The following is a 23,736-nucleotide window of genomic DNA, read 5'->3' as shown; positions in this document are numbered from 1 at the left end:
TCAAAAAAAGTTTGGTATACCTCAACTGGTATGCCATCCAGCCCTGGAGTTTTCCCAGACTTAAAACCTCTTAAGGATTGGCCCCTTTTTTTCAATTTTCACCTAAAATGACATACCCAAATCTAACTGAATGTAGCTCAGGCCCTGAAGCAAGGATATGCATATTCTTGGTACCATTTGAAAGGAAACACTTTGAAGTTTGTGGACATGTTAAAGGAATGTAGGAGAATATAACACATTAGATCTGGTAAATGATAATACAAAGAAAAAAAGAAAATGTTTCTTTTAAAATGCAAGACAAAGGCCATAATGTATTATTCCAGCCCAGGTGCAGTTTAGATTTTGGCCAGATATTGTCCCTAACATTCTTACCCCCTAGCAACAGATGTGGGATACACACACACACACACACTTACATACTCAACCACTTTCCTCCACAATCAACCATAAGCGCATATGCTCAACAGTTGTTACATCCCAGAGCTCAACTCAAGAAAGGACTTGATTTATGAATGCATATACAGTTACAGCTGTTTGAGAAAGCATGCAAGATTGAGAAAATTAGCAAAAATGGGGAGATTTGATTAACCAAGGTCAAGTCCTAGGTGATGGAGATCAGATACACCCCCTTCCCCTGAAACACACACATTGGTCCCCCGTTGTGACCATTTTCCCAAGCACCTCTGTGCAGTCAGACCATTGATTATTTTGTGCCACCAGGGTCACAATAATATAACCTCTCTCTGATTGTCCAAGTGTGACCCCCTCCCCATAGGTTACTGCAGCCAGTGTTGTCAGCACTACCACTACCTGGGTGGGGGGGTACCCCACCGGAATCCCCGCCGGCTAGGTACAAGGTCGTCAAGGTTCTCATTAGCAGCTTTGAGATTTTCTTTGTATATTATGCTCTCCCATCAGGGGGCTCTGGCTTTGTAGGACCAACTCTGCATTTACCACAGGTGGACTGCAATCAAGTTGTAGAAACATCTCAAGTATGATCAATGGAAACAGGAAGCACCGGAGCTCAATTTCAAGTCTCATAACAAAGGGTCTGAATACTTATGTAAATAAGGTATTTCTGTTTTTTGTTTAAATACATTTGCAACGTTTTCAAAAAAACTGTTTTTGCTTTGTCATTATGGGGTATTGTGTGTAGATTGATTAGGAAAACAATTAATTTAATCAATTTTAGAATAAGGCTATACTGTAACAAAATGTGGGAAAGGTCAAGAGGTCTGACTACTTTCTGAATGCACTGTATCTGCTCATCATGGAGCCATAGTGCTGAGCTTGATGTTGATGGGATCGGACTCTAAATAGAACACGTGGTCATGTTAGCCTCTCCAGAAGTTAGTTAGCTAGCTAGCAAACGGTTAGATCCGGTCCGGTAGGCTGTAACTAACATAACCTAACGAAGCTAACGTTAGCTTGCAAAGCTACAAATCACGTCGCCAGATAGCAGCTGGCTAATTATATTGATTTGCTTTGGAATATCTAGCCAGCATATTATTAAATCCAGCTAGCTAGCTAGATTTTGGTTTAGATAAACAAATGTAGTTCGCTAGCTAATTAGCTAGGTAATGTTAGCTACGTTACCTCAGCTTGACTTCTTTTCTGCTGCGCTGATGCTGGCTGATCGGATGCCTTCTTTTTTGATGGGGAAAATCGCTGGAATAGCTTCACTTTTCAACAGTTGACGACCTGGCAACCCCATCAGTTTAGAAATCCTCTGGCCGAAAGTGCTGGTTACAAACACAGACATTTTGCTATTTCTCCACATCAACTGGATCCACCTTCAACGAGGCGGTACATGTCCTGAAATTGCTCTAGATATTGTGTTTTGCTTACAACAAGGAAATGAGATGCAGTAACGCTGGTATTTGCGTGTAGTGAAGAAATTATCTATTTTTATGACCCATTATATGTTAATAACATATTAATGGACATATATAGTGGAACAGAGCAGCAGTGAAATGACCCTTTAACATTTTGCATTTTTAAAGCTAATTTCCTGCTATTCTACACATTTTGCCATGAGGCTGAGAGGGAATTTTGCAGTTGTAAAACTAATTTCCTGCAATTCAACACATTTTGCTATCATATGCTATCTGGGGGGGCCCCGACCTCCAGGGGGCCCACAACCCAAAAAAATGAATAAATACATTTGGTTGGGGGCCCCCGGAGATCGGGGACCACAGGGCACGTGCCCTTCGTGCCCGTTCTGTAATCTGGTCCTGCTAGTGTCATCCTTGTGGTATTGAGAGATAAACATGGTAATGCTTTCACTGTTTGAACATAAAGGAAGATAGTTCATACATGATAAAGTGCTTACTTTGTTATCCAACTGATCTTGTGTCCTATCTGTCAACCTGTGAACACCGTTCATTGCTGCTTGCAGCTATATTTTTAAATATGATTTATGTGATTGTTGGGGAGTACCTGAGTAGTGTGGGTCCAGGTCTTCCGTTGATTGAAATGTAACAGACAAACAGAATAAACAACAAAGAACAGAACAAAATGAACAATTACAGTTAACAATTACGACTTTGATTTGGAAGGTGAATATTCTAGCAGAGGGGAAAGACGAGAAAAAGAATGAGGGAAAACTAATATAGAATTTTTTTACATACAAGCAATTTATCTAGACATGAGTCAGGTTGCCTACCTTCAGGTGCGATCTCACCCTGCACTCTAAAGCAGAAGAACATACAGAACTGATAAAACTATCCTACTATACACAACTTCAGTACTTCCACAATGACTACTTTCTCCACAATTACACCACTACTCCATGCAGATCTGAGATCAAATGTGTTTTCTTTCAAATACTAGCTGCTCGCTAACTGCTAGCCAATCACTAGCTGTGGTTGATTGATCTTGCCTGGCGCAATGGAACCAATGGGATAGTACAAAAACAGTAAACCCCGCCCATCTGTCACTCCAGGTAGGCTCAATCAAACGCTCAAAGTATTTGAAAGTTCAATAATATTTTTGAACCCAGGTTGGACTCCATTTGGCCTTTTTACACTACTAAGCCGAACAGAGATAGTGTAAAAAGGGTACATGTACAGTACATGTGATCTCATAAGCTCGTCCCGCCCCATGCAGACTTACGAGGACCTGCGGCTGACAGAGCGGGCCCAGCTGGTCGACACGGCCTGACTGGAGTCCTACAGGACAAGAGCAGAACATCCATAACAGTTGTTGCATTGCATCAACCAATAGTTGATTGCTATGTCATCGACTGCACAGTCGGGCATCAGATTGCTACAGTGCCTAGTGAAAGTCTACACACCCCTTGCACAGTTTGCACATACTGCTGCCTTACATTTTTATTTAAAAACGAATTCAATTAGATTTTTTTCCCTTCCGATCTACACAACTTACTCCACATTTTCAAAGTGAAAAAAAATGTATAAAACATTTCAAAAATGACTAACAATAATAACTAACTGATATCTTGATTGCAAAGGTCTTCACACCCCAGAGTTAATACTTGCTGGAAGCACCGTTGGCAGCAATTGCAGCTGTGAATCATTTTGAATAATATTCCACCAATTTTGTACAACTTTTAGGCCAACATAATATCCATTGTTCTTGTCAAAATTGCTCAAGCTCAGTCAGTTTGGTTGGAAATGATTGATCCTCTGACGTTATAGAGGCAGTGTCACGCCCTGATCTGTTTCACCTGTCCTTGTGCTCGTCTCCACCCCCCTCCAGGTGTCACCCATCTTCCCCCACTTATCCCCTGGGTATTTATACCTGTGTTTTCTGTCAGTCTGGGCCAGTTCGTCTTGTTTGTCAAGCTTACCAGTGTGTGTCCTGTCAGCTCCTGTCTTTCCCAGCCTCTCTTTTCTCATCCTCCTGGTTTTTGACCCTTGCCTGCCCTGACCCTGTACCCGCCCACCTGACCACTCTGCCTGACCCTGAGCCTGCCTGCCGTCCTGTACCTTTGCTCCTACTCTGGATTATCGACCCCTACCTGCCATGACCTGTCGTTTTCCTGCGCTTGTTGTTACAATAAACATTGTTACTTCACACCGTCTGCACTTGGGTCTTACCTTGATACTTGATAGGCAGAGGAAGTTGCACTCAAATTAAGAGAGCCACTACTTTTGCAAACAGATGGACCCCAATCAAGAAATTGTGATTCTTTATGAAAATATTTGCTCCTGAATGTATTTAGATGTGTCACAGCAAGGGGTGTGAATACCTTTGCAATCAAGAAGTCTTTGTTAAAATTCATTTCTGATGACATCATTTTTCTTTCACTTAAATGTGGAGTAAACTGTAGATCAGTGGTGGGTAAAATAGAAATTTAAGGCAAAACACTATAAATTGCAAGGGTGAGTAGACGTTCACTAGGCACTGTATGTCATATGATATGGTTAGCTGATAATTAAACAACTATCCAGACGCCGTGAGATCTAGCAGGCAACTGCAATGTAGTCAGCTTGGAACGCAGCCATAGTCTTAGCTGAAAATGTTTAAACAGTCTTCAAACTATATAGAGATATCGCTATACAGTATACATCTCCACGTTTTTATTACTGCCTTACCAGTGCAGTCAAAAACGTGATTTCCCTGTTTTTTGTATATATTTTCACACTACGAGGTTGGAATAATACTATGAAATTGTGAAAATGATGATAATGACCTTTTAGTGTAAGAGCTGTTTGAAAAGACTGACATTTCAGCCTGTTTAGGTAGGATGGAGTTTTGGCCTTCCAAGATGACATCACTACACAGTAAATTAGTTAATAGACAAATACGAAAGAATTCCAAACTGCTCTGCCAATAACAGCAAATTTTCTGTCCTAGAAAAAATCTTCCTTGAGAAATTGCCCTTTGCTAAGAAGCAATTTTTATTTTATTTTTTACCATTTTAACTGAAAACAATCACAGTTAAGGTACTTAATTGTTACCCAGAAATTAGTTGATATTGAGATAAAAACGACTGCATAGGACCTTTAACATGTTTATAATACAGGAAATATAACTGCTTATACACAATATAACATTTTACCTGACGTGAAAAATGTTCTTTCTGCAAAGAATCCAGGGGTTCAAAATCTGTAACAATATTGACATGAGAGGGTGTTTGGTGAAACGACAATGGTGAATCGTCAAAAGCTGATATGAAGTCAATTAGGTGCAGTTCATCAACACTCTCAGAAAAAAGGTGCTATCTAGAACCTAAAAGGGTTCTTTACACAGAGGGTTCTACATGGAAACAGAAAAGCCTTCTACCTGCAACCAAAAAGGGTTCTCCTATGGAGACAGCCGAAGAATCCTTTTGTAACCCTTTTTTATAAGGGTGTAGGATATAGCCATAGCTTTAGGTTAGGGTACATTCAGACATTTTGGGTAGAGCACTGTCATAGAGATGGAGAGCAGCTTTAGCATGCTGTCACAGAAGTGATCTATGGCAAAGAAAGGAGGTGTGCCCTGTTTCTGTCTCTATGGGAACTGCACATTGACACATACTGAACTTGTTGAGGCTAGCAGATGTAGACCAGCACACAGGCTCTCCTCCCCTGCGCCTCCTCTTCCTGCACACGTCAGAGAGGTAAGAGCCCACCTGTTTCACCTGAGAGCAAAGAGGTCAATGAAGGCTCATCTCAAATCAATCGATATACATGGGCTATACACAGCTTTACATGTACTGATATAAATAGCTATGGCTCCGTTAGACTGGCACTGTGCAGGACCTAGTAGTAAATGGCTGATGCAGTTTGAGTATATGATTGAACAGATTCAGTGTTCAGACGTCTGTCTGTCTGTCTGTCTGTCTGTCTGTCTGTCTGTCTTACAGCATCTGAAGAACTCCCCTCCAAAATCTTGACTGTCTTCCTGGCCTGACACCTCTCTCTGCTCCCTGAGGTCATCGCCAGGTCAGACGACTTGGACCACTCTGCAAAACAAACCAGGACAGGTAGAATCACTAGAGATACATTGAGAAATGGATTAGTGTCATGGAATCTTTTACCTTATGGGTATTGCACTCGTACATGGGTATGTGGCCAAGGTAACGTCAAGGTAACCTGTCTAAATAACTATCGTCCCATAGCATTCACATCTGCACCGTTGAGAACATCTTGACTGGCTATATCACCGCTTCGTATGGCAACTGCTTGGCATCCGACTGCAAGGCGCTACAGAGGGTAGTGCGGACGGCCCAGGACATCACTGGGGCCATCCAGGACCTCTATACCAGGCGGTGTCAGAGGAAGGCCCTAAGGCCCTAAAAATTGTCAAAGGCTCCAGCCACCCAAGTCATAGACTTTTCTCTCTGCTACCACACGGTAAGCGGTACCACTGAACAGCTCCTATACCTAAGTTATAAAACTGCTTTTAATTTTAGAATTGTTTTATTTAACCTTTATTTAACTAGGCAAGTCAGTTAATAACACATTCTTATTTACAATGATGGCCTACAGCTAAATAGTTAGTTAAATAGTTAACCAATAGCTACATTGACCCTTTTTGCACAAACTATTTTGCCTCATCAAATACTGCACGCTGCTGTTACTGTTTATTATCTATCCTGTTGCCTAGTCACTTTAAATAACATTTGATTTGATTTGAAATGTGGTACATAATACAAATGTGATGGCAAAATCAAATATTGGGTTACTGAGCCTTCTTTGCATGTTGTTACTAATGCTCACCAAGCATAAGAGGGTGGTACAGTACCTCTGCTTTTACTGCAGCCAATGTCAGCTGTGAAGCTCCGCTCCCCTGATAGGCAGTTGAGGGCGGGGAAAGAGGCTTGTAGTGGCCTTAGGGAGGGATTAGATAGAGCCATGTTCTCCATGCTAGAGGAAGGAGAGCGGCTGTGTCTGTGCGGCTGGTCCCTGGACAGACATGTCCACCGACGAGGACACTTCCTGCCCCACTGGCCCAGTCTGGAGCTAGCTGCCCCTGGGTCGTCATCCTTACAGAAGGAAGGGTTCACCAAACCCATGGCCCCACAGCCTCTCTCGTCCTGGGGGTCCAACAACAGAAAGTCATGGCTAGAGGCCCTCAACACATCCACATCAAAGGGCTGCTCAACCTCCCCCTCTTCGTCCTCCTCCATGGACATCTCAGGGTCGCAGTAGGCCCAGGGTTTGCAGTGGGGGGGTTCCAGAGAATCACAGTGGGATGGCCCGAACGACTCACAGGGGGTCCTGTCCCTGAGCCCTGCACCGCCCAGGTGAGGGAGAGAGTCATGCGGGGCAAAGCCATAACCAACCGGCCATACCTCGCCACCGTGACGCACTATGATACTCTGTACCTCCTCTTCCTCTTTTGTCTCGCCAGCCCCCCACCCCTCATGGCCACCATCCCCCCATGTTCCTGGGTGCCACTCCAGTGGCAGACGGTGGCTGCGGGAGGTGTGGCCCCACAGCAGGGAGGGTGGGGTGCTGCTGTAGGCCTTGGGTGTGTGGCACGGCGTGATGTCTATGTGGGGAAGGGTACAGCTGTTGGGTGAGTGGTGATGGGAGTGGGCAATTGGCCGGCAGTGTCCCAGGTGGGCTTCCTTCTGCTGCAGGCTGTCAGAGGCCGACAGTAGGGTGAGGGTGTCCACGGCCAGGGCGGACAGGACCTGCAGCTGGCCCAGCTGGCTGTCCAGCACCTGCAGCCTGTCCTGGATGAAATGGACCCTTTCAGACACCTCACCAATAACTAAACCCATCTCCTCAGCCCTGTCAGGTCAAGGACACAGAGACATTCAGGGGAGTCACAAAAAGGGTATCTCTATGGTTATTGAGAGGTAGTTGGACTCTTTCAAAATCTCAGACTCACCTTTCTGCAGTGGCTCGGATCCTGTGGATCTGGCTGCAGAGAACATCTTGTTTTTTCTTGTGGAAATAAGCTATCACACACCTATCCTCAAACTCATGAAGCCTCTTCAGCTCCTCTCGGCCCAGGTAAAGCTCTGACAGAGGGAGAGAAAGATTACAAACAAGTCCATATTTCAAACACACATACACTCACTTAGAAGTACTGTAGCATTTTCAATACTGTCATAGAACAACAGCGTAGTAGACTAAGGCTAAATCAGTTGTACTCATCCAAAAACACACACACACACACACACACACACACACACACACACACACACACACACACACACACACACACACACACACACACACACACTCACTAAGCCGACAGGAGTCCCTCTCCTTCTCAGACAAGCCCCTGTGTTTCCGGTAAATGGCGGTCACACACAGGGTCATGTGAATCAGGCTGATGAGGGGCGGGGGCAGCCACAGCTTCTCCTGATAGGTCATGATGTAACGGTAACGGTTGTACATCCACAGTTTTTTGGACGCGAACTTCATTTTAAAGTAGACATTGCTGTCAAAAAAATATCCATAACAAACCGTAAAGCACTGAGAGATGCTGCAACACCAAATTTGTACATAAAGCATAAACATAAAGACACAATCAGGCAGAGAAAGATAGATTCAAAAGACAATTTTTATTTTTGATGGAGGGTTTAGAGTCCCTACTTGAGAATGGCAAGGAGGACGTTGACCATGATGAGGTACTGGAAGAAGAGGTAGACGGCCTGGAGGAAAGGGTGGAGGAAAGCCCCGGGGGCACACGGCTTGCCTTCTGCACAGGCTGCCATAAACACAAAAGGGACAGGGGGTCTCAAATGGCGCCATATTCCCATTGACTGTGGCCCATGCAAGAGTCACCCCCACAACTCTGGTGTTGTAAGCAACTCCAACCAAACGGAACCACTACTGTAACTGGTCACTGGTTAGTAGTTACTCACCGTCTATTTCATCAGGGTACCCTTCTCCAAACATCATCCAGTACGGCTGGTTGACCACATCTCTGAGCAGGCTCCATGACGGAGCTTCGTCTGGAGACAAGATGGCCTTCCTGGACACCCCGAAACTCAGCAGCACGATGGCCATCATGACCACAATGTAAAACATGTTACTGGTCTGAGCAGATGGGTCGAGAACATAGAGGAAAATATTTTAAAATGGGCGATTCCACGCAAGCGGTATCTCAGAGTGTTCTGGCAATTCTCACATGGAAACTTCATTGAAAGATAGGATGTTTGACGTACTTTTTACATTTGTATCACACATTCTTTTTTGTTTTTTTATCATGATAAAATGTTCAATTTTAAGCCCTTTTTAGAACTACAGTGCTTCCGGAAAGTATTCAGACCCCTTGACTTTTTCCACATTTTGTTCTGTTACAGACTTATTCTAAAATTGATCAAATAAAAATAAATCCTCATCAATCTACACACAATACCCCATAATGACAAAGTGAAAACAGTTCTTTAGAAATGTTTGCAAATGTATAAAATATTTAAAACTGAAATACCTTATTTACATAAGTATTCAGACCTTCGCTATGAGACTCGAACTTGAGATCAGGTGCATCCGGTTTCCATTGATCATCCTTGTTTTTACACCTGTGGTAAATTCAATTGATTGGACATGATTTGGAAATGCCCACACCTGTTTATATAAGGTCCCACAGTTGACAGCGCATGTCAGAGCAAAAACCAAGCCATGAGGTCGAAGGAATTGTCCGTACAGTTCCGAGACAGGATTGTGTCGAGGCACAGATCTGGGAAAGGTTACTAAAAAATGTCTGCAGCGTTGAAGGTCCCCAAGAACACAGGGGCCTCCATCAAGTAAAGGGGACTGAATACTTCCCTATGCTGTGGCATTAGGGCTGGCACAATTACCGTATAACTGTGTAACCAACGGTTATGTATGAAGACCATCATGAAAATAAAACAACCGTCATAACTGTTTTCTTTTTTGTGGAACGAACAGCTGACTGAAGAAGAGATGGCCAGGCATTTGTGCGGTTGAGCCCGTTTCTGCGGTAACATGGACTCTTTAGAACATAATAAAACTTTGTTGCGCCTTGCTGAAACAAGCCTTCGGGTGCCTAGGCAACGCCCTGCTCCCTGCAGCAGCAACACACCTAGAAATATAATGAATAGAACGGGCTTGGAACATCTAAGCCTGGAAATTTGGCTAGTAAACTCATGGATACCCTCGCAATGGCTGGCTGGTAATTTCCATGGTAATCACATCACAAATCATAGGACATATTGAAGGGTACACTTCCTGCTTTTAGTTCCTGCTTTGATCCTATATGTACACTCACAATGGCCACCAGTACACCCATTATGCATATAATTTCTTTGAATGGGGACGCCGGTTCTACTAATTCTATAATGGTGACCACGGTCATTTGGCTGACCAATAAATGTTATCCAAAATTCCATGACCGTCACATCCCTACGTGGCATAAGTCAGTGTTTTTCATCCTGGTGCTAGGGGGGCAAACAAGGGTGCACATTTTAGTTGTCCAAGCAACAAAATAAAATCCCTGATTCTCATCAACAAGCCCTTGATTTGCGTTATCAGGTATTTTATTGCTAGACTAGAATTTAAATGTGTATCCCTTTTGGTTCCTACATACCAGGGGTATTGAGCTCTTACCCTACGAGGTCCGGAGCCTGCTGGTTTTCTGTTCTACCTGATAATTAATTGCACACACCTGGTGTCCCAGGTATAAATCAGTCCCTGATTAGAGGGGAACAATGGAAAAATGCAGTGGAACTGGCTTTGAGTTCCAGAGTTGAGTTTGAGGGCTATAGGCCAAGATTTTAAAAACACTGGGCTGTGATTAGGTGGAGCTATGTATTTTATTTAACCTTTATTTAACTAGGCAAGTCAGTTAAGAACAAATTCTTATTTACAATGACGGCCTACCCCGGCCAAAACCCACTCCTAACCCGGACGACGCTGGGCCAATTGTGCGCCGCCTATGGTGATACAGCCCGGGATTGAACACTGGTCTGTAGTGACGCCTCTAGCACTGCGATGCAGTGCCTTAGACCGCTGCGTCACTCAGGATCTCTATTACACTAACCCAGTAGGGTGTGCCTGAAATGGCTTACAAAAGTAGTGCACTATATAGGGAATATACACTGCTCAAAAAAATAACACATCCTAGATCTGAATGAATGAAATAATCTTAATAAATACTTTTTTCTTTACATAGTTTAATGTGCTGACAACAAAATCACACAAAAATAATCAATGGAAATCCAATTTATCAACCCATGGAAGTCTGGATTTGGAGTCACACTCAAAATTAAAGTGGAAAACCACACTACAGGCTGATCCAACTTGGATGTAATGTCCTTAAAACAAGTCAAAATGAGGCTCAGTAGTGTGTGTGGCCTCCACGTGCCTGTATGACCTCCCTACAACGCCTGGGCATGCTCCTGATGAGGTGGCGGATGGTCTCCTGAGGGATCTCCTCCCAGACCTGGACTAAAGCATCTGCCAACTCCTGGACAGTCTGTGGTGCAACGTGGCGTTGGTGGATGTAGCGAGACATGATGTCCCAGATGTGCTCAATTGGTCCATAGCATCAATGCCTTCCTCTTGCAGGAACTGCTGACACACTCCAGCCACATGAGGTCTAGCATTGTCTTGCATTAGGAGGAACCCAGGGCCAACCGCACCAGCATATGGTCTCACAAGGGGTCTGAGGATCTCATCTCGATACCTAATGGCAGTCAGGCTACCTCTGGCGAGCACATGGAGGGCTGTGCGGCCCCCCAAAGAAATGCCACCCCACACCATGACTGACCCACCGCCAAACCGGTCATGCTGGAGGATGTTGCAGGCAGCAGAACGTTCTCCACGGCGTGTCTCATGTGCTCAGTGTGAACCTGCTTTCATCTGTGAAGAGCACAGGGCGCCACTGGCGAATTTGCCAATCTTGGTGTTCTCTGGCAAATGCCAAACGTCCTGCACGGTGTTGGGCTGTAAGCACAACCCCCACCTGTGGACGTCGGGCCCTCATACCACCCTCATGGAGTCTGTTTCTGACCGTTTGAGCAGACACATGCACATTTGTGGCCTGCTGGAGATCATCTTGCAGGGCTCTAGCAGTGCTCCTCCTTGCACAAAGGCGGAGGTAACGGTCCTGCTGCTCGTTTGTTGCCCTCCTACGGCCTCCTCCACGTCTCCTGATGTACTGGCCTGTCTCCTGGTAGCGTCCATGCTCTGGACACTACGCTGACAGACACAGCAAACTTTCTTGCCACAGCTCGCATTGATGTGCCATCCTGGATGAGCTGCACTACCTGAGCCACTTGTGTGGGTTGTAGACTCCGTCTCATGCTACCACTAGAGTGAAAGCACCGCCAGCATTCAAAAGTGACCAAAACATCAGCCAGGAAGCATAGGAACTGAGAAGTGGTCTGTGGTCACCACCTGCAGAACCACTCCTTTATTGGGGGTGTCTTGCTAATTGCCTATAATTTCTACCTGTTGTCTATTCCATTTGCACAACAGCATGTGAAATGTATTGTCAATCAGTGTTGCTTCCTAAGTGGACAGTTTGATTTCACAGAAGTGTGATTGACTTGGAGTTACATTGTGTTGTTTAAGTGTTCCCTTTATTTTTTTGAGTAGTGTAGTTTTGTAAATATCCTAGATGTTAGCCCAAGGAAGGAAAGGCTGTACTCACCATCTTGGTGATCATGGTGAGGTAGTGTCCAGCGTGCTGGTTGACCGCTAGCAGGTCCAGAATCCGGACATACCAGAAGATGATGTCCAGGCAGTAGGTGATCCGCCCTGCCGTCTGGTAGGACCCGCTGTGCCAGCGCAGTACCAGCCCCACCAGGAAGAGGATGATGGCCAGGAAGTCAGACACATTCCAGTACTCTCCGAACCAGACCTTCAGCTTCTGACTGGGCTTCCTCGGCTCCGACATGAACACCTAACAGGTAGACACAACCCACACGTGTCACATTTACTGATTTATTTGACCTTTTTTTATCATAAAAAGGCAGTACACACATTTAGGCTGTGTCCCAAATGACCCATATTCCCTCCTTAAGGCCAATGGGCTGCATAGTAGTAAAGTAAAGCAATTTGTTTATGGGGCTGCTGTTGATTTTCTGATTAGCCCTAAAATTCTACATTTGAATTAAATTTGACTCAACAATACAACATGTAGAACTGTAGCTTGATCCAGCCATGGAATTCAAATCATACTTCTTTTGTCTCCCACAGCAATTCCTTGAATTACAATGGTGAAGTAATACAAGACATTGTGTATGCATGTATTCTATGACCAGAATCAGAAGACCGCTCACACTGAAAATAAAGGCCGATTAATGGATGTCAGTGCTAGCCACTTTTCCTAATTAATTCACATTCCATGTAGTCCATTCATGGATGTAACTCTTCATGGTGTAGCTAGTTGTATGTAATGGTAAAATCAGATAACATTTGGATGTATTTTTTTGCCAGCTTTGTTTGTCATGCAGCTACATATTAAGTTGTACTGGTAAATTGAGAGTGAAGTAGTAGGAGTGGGATACTGTAGCTACCAGTGTGGTAGTCTGAAATTGGGGAACAGCTGTGGTGAGACAGTTTAAACAGAAACGCTTCTGCAGTACATGAACATTCACAGGCTAGTAGTAGAAGTACACTGAGTGGGTACAGTGCAGAGTAGAGGTCTGCGCGGGACGGATTAATTCACCCCGCTCCCGTCCGCACCCGCAGCTTTTCATACCGCACCAACTGGCTCTCTGTCTGACTCCCACCCGCTACCGCAAGAACTGGTCCCGAACACAACCGCAGTCCCGCAATGTGATTTGAGTCATGTAACGCAGATCACTTGCCAGCCATGGTCCCTATAGGCAATATCAAAATGTGCAGAAATAACCTAAGAAACAGGTTAAATTAGCAGAGCTTCTCACATGAACCATTATATTAGGCTATACTAGGCGGTATTACAGTCGTAGTTTGAAAAGAGCAAAGTTGGAAAGACAAATATGAGTGTAACTGACATAAAGGCCACAAGATGTCACACAATTATTTTCCAAACACATTCACTGGCTGCCACTGATCTTGCTCAACAAAAAATTCCCTATCACAACATTTGGGGATATTTCATCAAAACGATTTTGTGGTAAATTGATCTCATTTTTTGAAAAAGTTGTAGATATATATTCCAATGACGTTAGATCTATAAAAAAGTTTTTTTTAAATATACAAGTAGAAAAGCCTTAAGGAAAATGTAGATCATTTCAGTAAAGTAGTAATATGTTGGATGAGTGTGTTGGGGTCAACCCCCCCTCCCCCCCATATTTTATTTAGATAATTAGTATTACTTACTGAAGACTTTCAAAATAAAACAGATTAAATTGATTTTAACACACTTGTGTGAGATCCTATGCCATGCTTCCCAAAATATTTGACCAATAAAAATTACAAAATTTCTCTCATCTCTGTTTTCATAATTTCCCATCAATTCGGAAGTGGCTGAATCTCACTGGAGAAATCACATGAGCGAGAGATGCAGAGCCCCTTTCTCAGTATGTGTAGCCCACGATGCTGTCTGGAACAAAATAGTATAGCTGGTAGCATTTGATTGATTGATGCCAGCAAGCATTTGGCCTACCTTGATCATTTAAAAAAAATAAAGGACAGCCAATTGCATTGAGCTGAGCTCAACTGTGGGTTGTCCTGGTGCAGCAAAACTCCCACCAAGGGAGGCCAGTTTGGATTTGGCTTCACACCAATCAAATCACATCCTAAGCAAAACGTTGTCAGAAAAACATGTCTGTTTCTGGTCTGCTTGTGTTGATATCCTGCCGTAGCTAACTTGCTAAATCAACCCTTTCCTAAGACATGGATGGGGATTTAGACTTGTGGTTTTGACTTAATTCTCTGTACGTGCCAATTTTTATGATGGCAATTCTGATCTAACCATAAATTAACATATTATGCCACTGTCCTGAGAGGCTTGAAGTTCAATATGTGGCCTAGATGTTAACTAGCTAGCTACTTAGCTGGTTGATTGTTGCACATGCGAGGAAGTTAAGCTAGCAAGCATTTTAGCTAGGTAGCCTATGACAACAAAAAGTGTAGTGTATGACAGAGCCATAGAGGTTTTGCCAACATGAGAGGAGGATGGCATTGACATTCAACTAGTACAAGTAGGGTAACAGAAACCTTTTTTTGTATTGTACACACACACACACACATAGAAACCTGTACCATGGACAGCCACATTATATTTAGCAACAATGACTTGACTAAATTGTTTTTTGGTATCTTTAAGTTTGTTTTCCGTGTATTAAAACCTGTTAGGGACAGACGTTCCGCTAGCAATTTTTCGAACATATGACTATTTTACACCATTTTAAAGACAAGACTCTCCTTTATCTAACCACATTGTCCGGATTTCAAAAAGGCTTTACAACGAAAGCAAAACATTAGATTATGTCAGGAGAGTACCCTCCCAAAAATAATCACACAGCCATTTTCCAAGCAAGCATATATGTCACAAAAACCAAAACCACAGCTAAATGCAGCACTAACCTTTGATGATCTTCATCAGATGACACTCCTAGGACATTATGTTATACAATACATGCATGTTTTGTTCAATCAAGTTCATATTTATATCAAAAAACAGCTTTTTACATTAGCATGTGATGTTCAGAACTAGCATACCCACCGCAAACCTCCGGTGAATTTACTAAATTACTCATGATAAACATTCACAAAAAACATAACAATCATTTTAAGAATTATAGATACAGAACTCCTTTATGCAATTGTGGTGTCAGATTTTAAAATAGCTTTTCGGTGAAAGCACATTTTGCAATATTCTGAGTAGATAGCCCGGCCATCACGGCTAGCTAATTTGACACCCACCAAGTTTGGCCCTCACCAAACTCAGATTTACTATAAGAAAAATTGGATTACCTTTGCTGTTCTTCATCAGAATGCACTCCCAGGACTTCTACTTCAACAACAAATGTTGTTTTGGTTCGAAATAATCCATAGTTATATCCAAATAGCTCCGTTTTGTTCGTGCGTTTAAGTCACTATCCGAAGGGTGACGCGCCGGCGCATTTCGTGACAAAAAATTTCAAAATATTCCATTACCGTACTTCGAAGCATGTCAAACGCTGTTTAAAATACATTTTTATGCTATTTTTCTCGTAAAATAGCAATAATATTCCAACCGGGCGACGTTGTGTTCATTCAAACACTGAAAGAAAAAAAATGGAGTCGTCTCGTGCATGCGCGCCTCAGTGTCATTGTTCTCAGAAGGACCACTCACAAAAACCCCTGCGGTTTTTCGACAAGAGACTGGAGAGCTCTCATTCCACTTTCTGGCGCCTTCCTAGAGCCAATGGAAGCCTTAGAAAATGTCACGTTACAGCAGAGATGCTGTATTTTTGATAGAGATGCCCTAGAAGGAGAACAAATTGTCAGACAGGGCACTTCCTGTATAGAATCTTCTCAGGTTTTGTCCTGCCATATGAGTTCTGTTATACTCACAGACACCATTCAAACCGTTTTAGAAACTTTTGAGTATATTCTATCCAAATCTACTAATTATATGCATATTCTAGTTTCTGGGCAGGAGTAGTAACCAGATTAAACCGGGTACGTTTTTTATCCGGCCGTGAAAATACTGCCCCCTATCCCAAACAGGTTAAACTGAACATGTTGATTTGATGTTTAAATGTTTAAGTTGAAACGGTGCTGGAATAACAGAGGCAGTGCTCCTGGTTCTAAATCAGTAGCCAGTTAAGTAAACTCTAGAAAACATTAACTTGCTTGACCATGCTGCAGGTCATATTATTGTTTGTTACATGTATTATTTGCTTTGTGGACTTCATGAAACAGATGTTGGTCTCTGGTTTTGGCCTTAAACAAATGTATGTGCACTTGAATTTATTCTGCCACTGACTGTTTTCTTTTTGTTGCCAAGGTCTTATAGTAGACCTATATCAAGGTGGCATATTATTAAGGAATGGTTAATAGAGCAAAAAAACGTATGTATGTGTATATGTGTATGTTGTAATAAAGATTTTTTTTTTTACTAGTTTGGCATGGCTTCCTCAGCTGTAGCCCACATTATCTACTTAATTACAGCGCCCCTGATCTCTCACGTATGGCTCCTGAACTTGAATTGGCAGCAATAACAGAGGACACTTGCACTTTTTCTCGAGCTAGGTTTTGTAGCCTATAAGATATAGCCTAAGCCTAACTTTTAGGAGGATGATTTGCAGGCAGAGACAAATAACTGGGGATTCAATGTTAATTGAAAATGAAAATGAGCAATGCTCGCTCACCATGGTAGACTGTGTGCATGTTGCACCTTTTCCCTTTCAATGATGATCACCTTTTTGGATTGCACATCGACTCACTTGCCCTCCTTCTTTCCATTATACATATTTGTTTACGGACACTGTAAACAAATATTTGCGCTACAGTCCCATAGCCCTCTAATGCAGAGTGAGTTTAACACTTTCTTTACTGCAATACTGTAGCGGTAGAGGTTGTAGTAGTATGAGTAGCCTACAGCAGTCTGACACTTCTTTTAAACCTTTATTTTATCAGGGAGTCATACTGAGACCAAGGTCTCTTTTACAGATGAGCCCTGAATTACAGAAATGAGTTAATTACAGAGGGAAACTGAAGTAGGTCTAGGTGGTTTGGTGTCTGATGGAAACTGTCTGCATCACAATGATGTCACAAAATATGTTTTTTATGTAATAATGGTGAACAGAATAATTCAATCGGTGTTTGCCACTGTTGTTGAACCATAGCCTATGATTTGCAGTAACATGATAATACAGCTTCATTTGTTGTCAGATAGTGTTTCTCAAGTAGGCTACATGGAGGTAAGTAGCCTAAATATGTCGTCAGAAAATGTTATTAATTTATGTTTTACTTGTTGTAGGCTACTGATTCTGAAATACTGAAGTTGTGGTGATTTTATACCAGGGGTTAAATGATGATACAGCAAAGTTGAAATCCATAAAAAAATCTAATTTTATACCCCTTTCAGACACAGGGGCGCAACTTTCACTGGGGACGGGGAGGACATGACACAAGTTGATCTCCAAACTGTATCAAGGGTTGATAGGCTTTTCCCGATGACACAAAACATATAAAACAAAAATGTGAGAAAGACCTTCGAGACACTATTGATGGTAATGAATGGATACAGATATGTTAGAATGCCCAGTCATGGAGACTGTTATCAGAAGAAACTGTAGCATTTATAGCAGCTAAGAAATGCATTGCTATTCATTTGAAGGTTGGTTATCCTCCCACAATGTCACAATGGATGGCAGAAATGTCAAGTTATCACTAGATTTGCTTTATTACCAGATTAAGGGTATATTGTGCAACTTTCATAAGGTCTGGATGCCTTATATGGAATACTGTACGACAAAGGAGTCTGTACTGAAAACAGGCCCACGTCAAGGGAGATACCTATTTAGGCAATCCCTAGCTGCTGGGCTGCTCAGTCCTGGCCCTGGGGGTCTGTTGTACTGTTGGTTGTCACTCTGGCCTTGGCCTAACACACCTGAAACCAATAATGAATGTTTCACTAAGATCCTAAAGCTGAATGAGTTGGGTTGGGGCGATGTAGGGCGGTGGAACCCTAGGGGCAGGACGAGGCGACCCAGCTATATTGTGTGCAAGTATAAAGAGCTCTACAGTACTATTAGGCCTACGATATGATTTACAGTGCCCTCAGTAATTCTTCTTCTTTTGGCTCAATGCTCAAAGTTTGGATTTGAAATCAAACAATGACTACGAAGTTAAAGTGCAATTGTAAATATACTTAAGTATCAAAAGTAAATGTAACTGCTAAAATATACTTAAGTATCAAAAGTATAAATCATTTCAAATTCCTTATATTAAGCAAAGCAGACGGCACTATTTTCTTGATGACATTTTTTACAGATAGCCAGGGGTACACTCCAACACATCATTTACAAGCGATGCATTTGCGTTTAGTGAGTCTGAAAGATGGTAGTAGGGATGACCACGTGTTCTCTTCATAAGTGCATGAATTGGACCATTTCCCTGTCCTGCTAAGCATTCAACATGTAATGTGTACTTTTGGGAGTCGGGGAAAATATATGGAGTAAAAAGTACATCCTTTTCTTTAGGAATGTAAATGTAAAAAAATATAAATAGTAATGTACAGATACCCCAAAAAACGACTTACAGTAAGTAGTACTTTCAAGTATTTTTTACTTAAGTGCTTTACACCACTGAATTGTGAGGCGGCAGGTAGCCTGGTGGTTAGAGCGTTGGGCTACTAATCGAAAGGTTGCTAGATCGAATCCTCGAGCTGACAAGGTACATTTCTGTTGTTCTGCCCCTGAACAAGGCAGTTAACCCTAGGCCGTCATTTTAAATAAGAATTTGTTTCTTAACCGACTTGCCTAGTTAAATACAAATTGTTTGTCAATTTCTCAGAGATTGTTACTACATTCAAAATGTGATAGGAACAACTTCCATCTGTCTGCTACAAATTGGTATAAGTACACTCTCAAAATGAGGGGTTCAACAAGAGTTCTTCTTCTTTGGAGAACCTTTGGGTTCGTGGCTCTGAACATGGCCCCAAAATGTTCTTCCAAGAACCCCATTGGAGGTAAGGTTCATCGAGAAGGCTCCTTAGTTGGTGGGGGATCTTGCAGGAGCCTAACTGCCCAACTGAAACATTTGGATTTGAAAGAACAGCAGGTCTAGGCACTTACCCTAAATTGAGGAGGTCGTTCCATTTCAGTTAAGGTTTGTCCCTATATGATCTAAATTGATATTGTTTCATGATGATACCATCTATCTTTTCATACTTGTGCCCGTCTTTCTAAAACAGAAAAAGGACACAATTCAATGGATATCAATCAACAAAGAGGTAAGAATATGTAGACTATGAGAATATGTTGAAGGCTAGATGTATTGGGTGCAGATGACTGAACTGCTCACTTTTGTGTCTGTGGCTGCAGGTATACAGACAAGGAGGCATACAGAGGTATGTCTATTGGTATGTTATGCAGATCACATTTACCATCCTCCTCCCTTACCTCTTCAATGAAAATCCCATAGGCCTCTACATTATGGACAAGGTATGTGTATTAAAACCATTATCAAAACAGTTTTTTTCATTCACATTCACCACGAAAACCAAGGTATGAATGCTGTTTTGTTAAACATCTGTATAATTACAAAAGAGAATGTGTTCCCTACAACCTGTTAGATCACCATGCACTACAAAATCATTCTGGCTATGGATACGGAGAACATCCCCGCATCAACACGCCAGAGGATATACCCATTGGACTTGGGGTTCTGCTGGGAGTTTACCTCATATTTAAAAAACAATTATTCTGTTGTGCCACTAAAATCATAATAAACACAGAACTAAATTATTGGGTTATTGTTATGCTTATTATTAATAATAATAGGGGAGGGGGGTTAGTTAAAAGAACTAGTTTCTTCAAAGAACTTATAGGGGTTCCCCACAGTTTCAATTTGAAGAACCCCTAAAGGATACTCTAGGAGTGTATTATCTCTCTAAATCAAACAGACAAGGTGTGACTGACTGTCTCAAATACAAGGATTGAAATGTTACAATTTCCCTCACCTCCCGGATCAGTTGTACCAGGGCTTAGGGTGAAATGTAACAGTTTACCTCACCTCCCGGGTCAGTTGTACCAGGGCTTGGAGTGAAATGTAACAGTTTACCCCACCTCCCGGGTCAGTTGTACCAGGGCTTAGGGTGAAATGTAACAGTTTACCCCACCTCCCGGGTCAGTTGTACCAGGGCTTGGGGTGAAATGTAACAGTTTACCCCACCTCCCGGATCAGTTGTACCAGGGCTTAGGGTGAAATGTAACAGTTTACCCCACCTCCCGGGTCAGTTGTACCAGGGCTTGGGGTGAAATGTAACAGTTTACCCCACCTCCCGGGTCAGTTGTACCAGGGCTTAGGGTGAAATGTAACAGTTTACCCCACCTCCCGGGTCAGTTGTACCAGGGCTTGGGGTGAAATGTAACAGTTTACCCCACCTCCCGGGTCAGTTGTACCAGGGCTTAGGGTGAAATGTAACAGTTTACCCCACCTCCCGGATCAGTTGTACCAGGGCTTGGAGTGAAATGTAACAGTTTACCCCACCTCCCGGGTCAGTTGTACCAGGGCTTGGGGTGAAATGTAACAGTTTACCCCACCTCCCGGATCAGTTTTACCAGGGCTTGGGGTGAAATGTAACAGTTTACCCCACCTCCCAGATCAGTTGTACCAGGGCTTAGGGTGAAATGTAACAATTTACCCCACCTCCCGGATCAGTTGTACCAGGGCTTGGAGTGAAATGTAACAGTTTACCCCACCTCCCGGATCAGTTTTACCAGGGCTTGGGGTGAAATGTAACAGTTTACCCCACCTCCCGGATCAGTTTTACCAGGGCTTGGGGTGAAATGTAACAGTTTACCCCACCTCCCGGGTCAGTTGTACCAGGGCTTGGGGTGAAATATAACAGTTTACCCCACCTCCCGGGTCAGTTGTACCAGGGCTTGGGGTGAAATGTAACAGAATGGTTATATCATGACATGCAACAAGATACTGAAAGCCTTTATTGAGATCATAAAAACAACATTGCCATGTTTAACATTTTGTGTGGCAGAAATAAAGTCATAATACAAATCATAAAATGTGTATTCTTTTTACACTCCATTAATTGGCCCTTCTCAACTAAACAATATCTGAATTGAACAATTTAATTTTTGTTTGTGGCCCGGTGTGTGTGAGAGAGAATGTTGGACATGTTCAACCATCAGTCTCCCCTACACTCTAAGAAGAAAAGGTTCCTGGAGTATCCTTTAGGGGTTCTTCAAATTGAAACTGTGGGGAACCCCTATAAGTTATTCAAAGAACCCTTTTCCTGGATCCTCGAAGAACCTTTTGGGGTTAATTGTTTTAACTACCCCCTTCTTATTATTATCATATTAATAATAATATGCATAACAATATTTTAGTTGTCAGTGTTTATTAGGATTTTAGTGGCAAAGCAGAATGAAATAATCCAAATATGAGGTAAACTCCCAGCAGAACCCCAAGACAAATTGGTATTTCCTCTGGCGTGTTGATGATAATGTATTGATGTTCTCTGTATCTATAGCCAGAATGATTTTGTAGTGAATGGTGATCTAACAGGTTTCCTGTTATATTCATCAGAGGTGTAGGGAGGGTGAAGTCTGTGAATCCAAAATTGTTCTATTATACAGATGATTAACAAAACATGCACACGACAGTATTCATACCTTGGTTTTCGTGGTGAATGTGAATGAAAACAACTGTTTTGATAATGGTTTTAATACACATACCTTGTCCATAATGTAGAGGCCTATGGGATATTCACTGAAGATGCAAGGGAGGGAGGAGGAGGGTAAATGTGATCTGCATAATAACAAACCAATACCAATTGACATACCTTTGTTTGCCTCCTTGTCTGTATACCTACAGACACAAAAGTGAGCAGTTCAGTCATCTGCACCCAATACAGCCAGCCTTCAACATATTCTCATAGCATACATATTCTTACCTCTTTGTTGATTGATATCCATTGAATTGTGTCCTTTTTCTGTTTTAGAAAGATTTGCACAAATATGAAAAGATAGATGGTATTGCCATAAAACAATATCAATTTAGATCATATAAGGGACAAACCTTACCTTAAATTGAAGAGATCTTTACATTTTTCAGTTAAGTGCCTGCACCTGCTGTCCTTTTAAAATTCAAATCCAAATGTTTCAGTTGGGCAGTTAGGTTCCTGCAAGAACCCCCACCAACTAAGGAGGTTCCTTGATAAACCCCACCGCCTATGGGGTTCTTGGAAGAACCTTTTGGGGGCAATTTTTAGTGCCAAGAACCTTAAGGTTCTTCGAACTTTGGGGATCTTAGAAGAACCGTTGTTGAACCCCTCATCTTTTTGAGTGTACTTTGAAGTTTTTTAATTACAATGACTTACCAATACAGTTAGTAGAAAAAGCTACCATAAAAAAAACTACTGAAAAACAACCCAACAGCACATCAATCAGCAACGTTTGTTGTTGTCAGGGAAACAATACTGAACATTCTATGCCAGAGTAATCTACTTTCTGAAAAGGTACAGACTCTTCTGATGCAGCACTTTTTAAAAAAATTGTCTGAAAGGTTAAACACTTTGAAATGTGATGTTTGGAACAACTTGAAATGTGACATTTGAGAAACATGGATGAACGTCTAATTCTGATGTGAAACTGTGAGAGCTGGTAGGAAGAATCACTATGTAAAGTCTCATGCAGAGTAGGAACAGTCTATGATTGTGGGGTTTAAAGAGATTCTCCGCTAGTTTTGTATACTTTTTAGCCAGCAGTTCTGAAAGTAGTGATCGAGCCAAAAGTGGTCCCAGAAAATTGCATACTACATCACATATGTACAGAACGTCATTGTTCTCTCTCTCTCGCCACTTGCTAGCTGTCACTCAAATAGCAAGGGGCTGAAGCTCATTAGCTAGAACTCTAATTGCTAGGGGGCTTACCCACGTGTGGGGAAAATGTAGGGATAATGGCACTGCACAGCTACCAGTAAACCGTCACTTTCAAACTAGGGATTTTGAGGTAAGACTAATTCCGCTCATAGATTATGCATGTATGAACTACACATTAACATGTCCAGCCCAAAGCAGGAGGTTTATAAAATACTTGTTAGTCACCAAAGTTCCGGAGCATGTCTTTAAGTCATACAAACATGATGTCAATAGATGTATTGGTCTTGATGAAATGAACGATAACTGAAATATAGCTAAATATAGATTGAAAAGACTGGTGGCACTTATTGCCCCTGACACAAGGTCCAT

General features: G+C 42.3%; 1 protein-coding gene across 1 annotated transcript in view; it reads right to left on the bottom strand.

The window, feature by feature from the left end:
* The window catches only part of trpm6 (transient receptor potential cation channel, subfamily M, member 6), a 94,609-nt gene that overhangs the window by 19,639 nt on the left and 51,234 nt on the right, over window positions 1–23,736 (bottom strand). The window contains exons 20-31 of the mRNA XM_029761910.1: window positions 12,532–12,783; window positions 8,777–8,951; window positions 8,505–8,619; window positions 8,153–8,349; window positions 7,792–7,924; window positions 6,697–7,691; window positions 5,814–5,914; window positions 5,488–5,590; window positions 5,027–5,073; window positions 3,115–3,170; window positions 2,666–2,691; window positions 2,440–2,460 (exon numbers count right to left, since the gene is read on the bottom strand). Of these exons, the coding sequence (XP_029617770.1) occupies window positions 2,440–2,460; window positions 2,666–2,691; window positions 3,115–3,170; window positions 5,027–5,073; window positions 5,488–5,590; window positions 5,814–5,914; window positions 6,697–7,691; window positions 7,792–7,924; window positions 8,153–8,349; window positions 8,505–8,619; window positions 8,777–8,951; window positions 12,532–12,783 (2,221 nt within the window). The remainder of the gene's footprint in view (window positions 1–2,439; window positions 2,461–2,665; window positions 2,692–3,114; window positions 3,171–5,026; window positions 5,074–5,487; window positions 5,591–5,813; window positions 5,915–6,696; window positions 7,692–7,791; window positions 7,925–8,152; window positions 8,350–8,504; window positions 8,620–8,776; window positions 8,952–12,531; window positions 12,784–23,736) is intronic.

Source organism: Salmo trutta, chromosome 9, assembly GCF_901001165.1.
Source record: "Salmo trutta chromosome 9, fSalTru1.1, whole genome shotgun sequence".
In the NCBI taxonomy this organism is placed as follows: domain Eukaryota; kingdom Metazoa; phylum Chordata; class Actinopteri; order Salmoniformes; family Salmonidae; genus Salmo; species Salmo trutta.
Note: the sequence above shows the minus strand (reverse complement) of the source record. Positions and strands in the feature narration are given on the sequence as shown.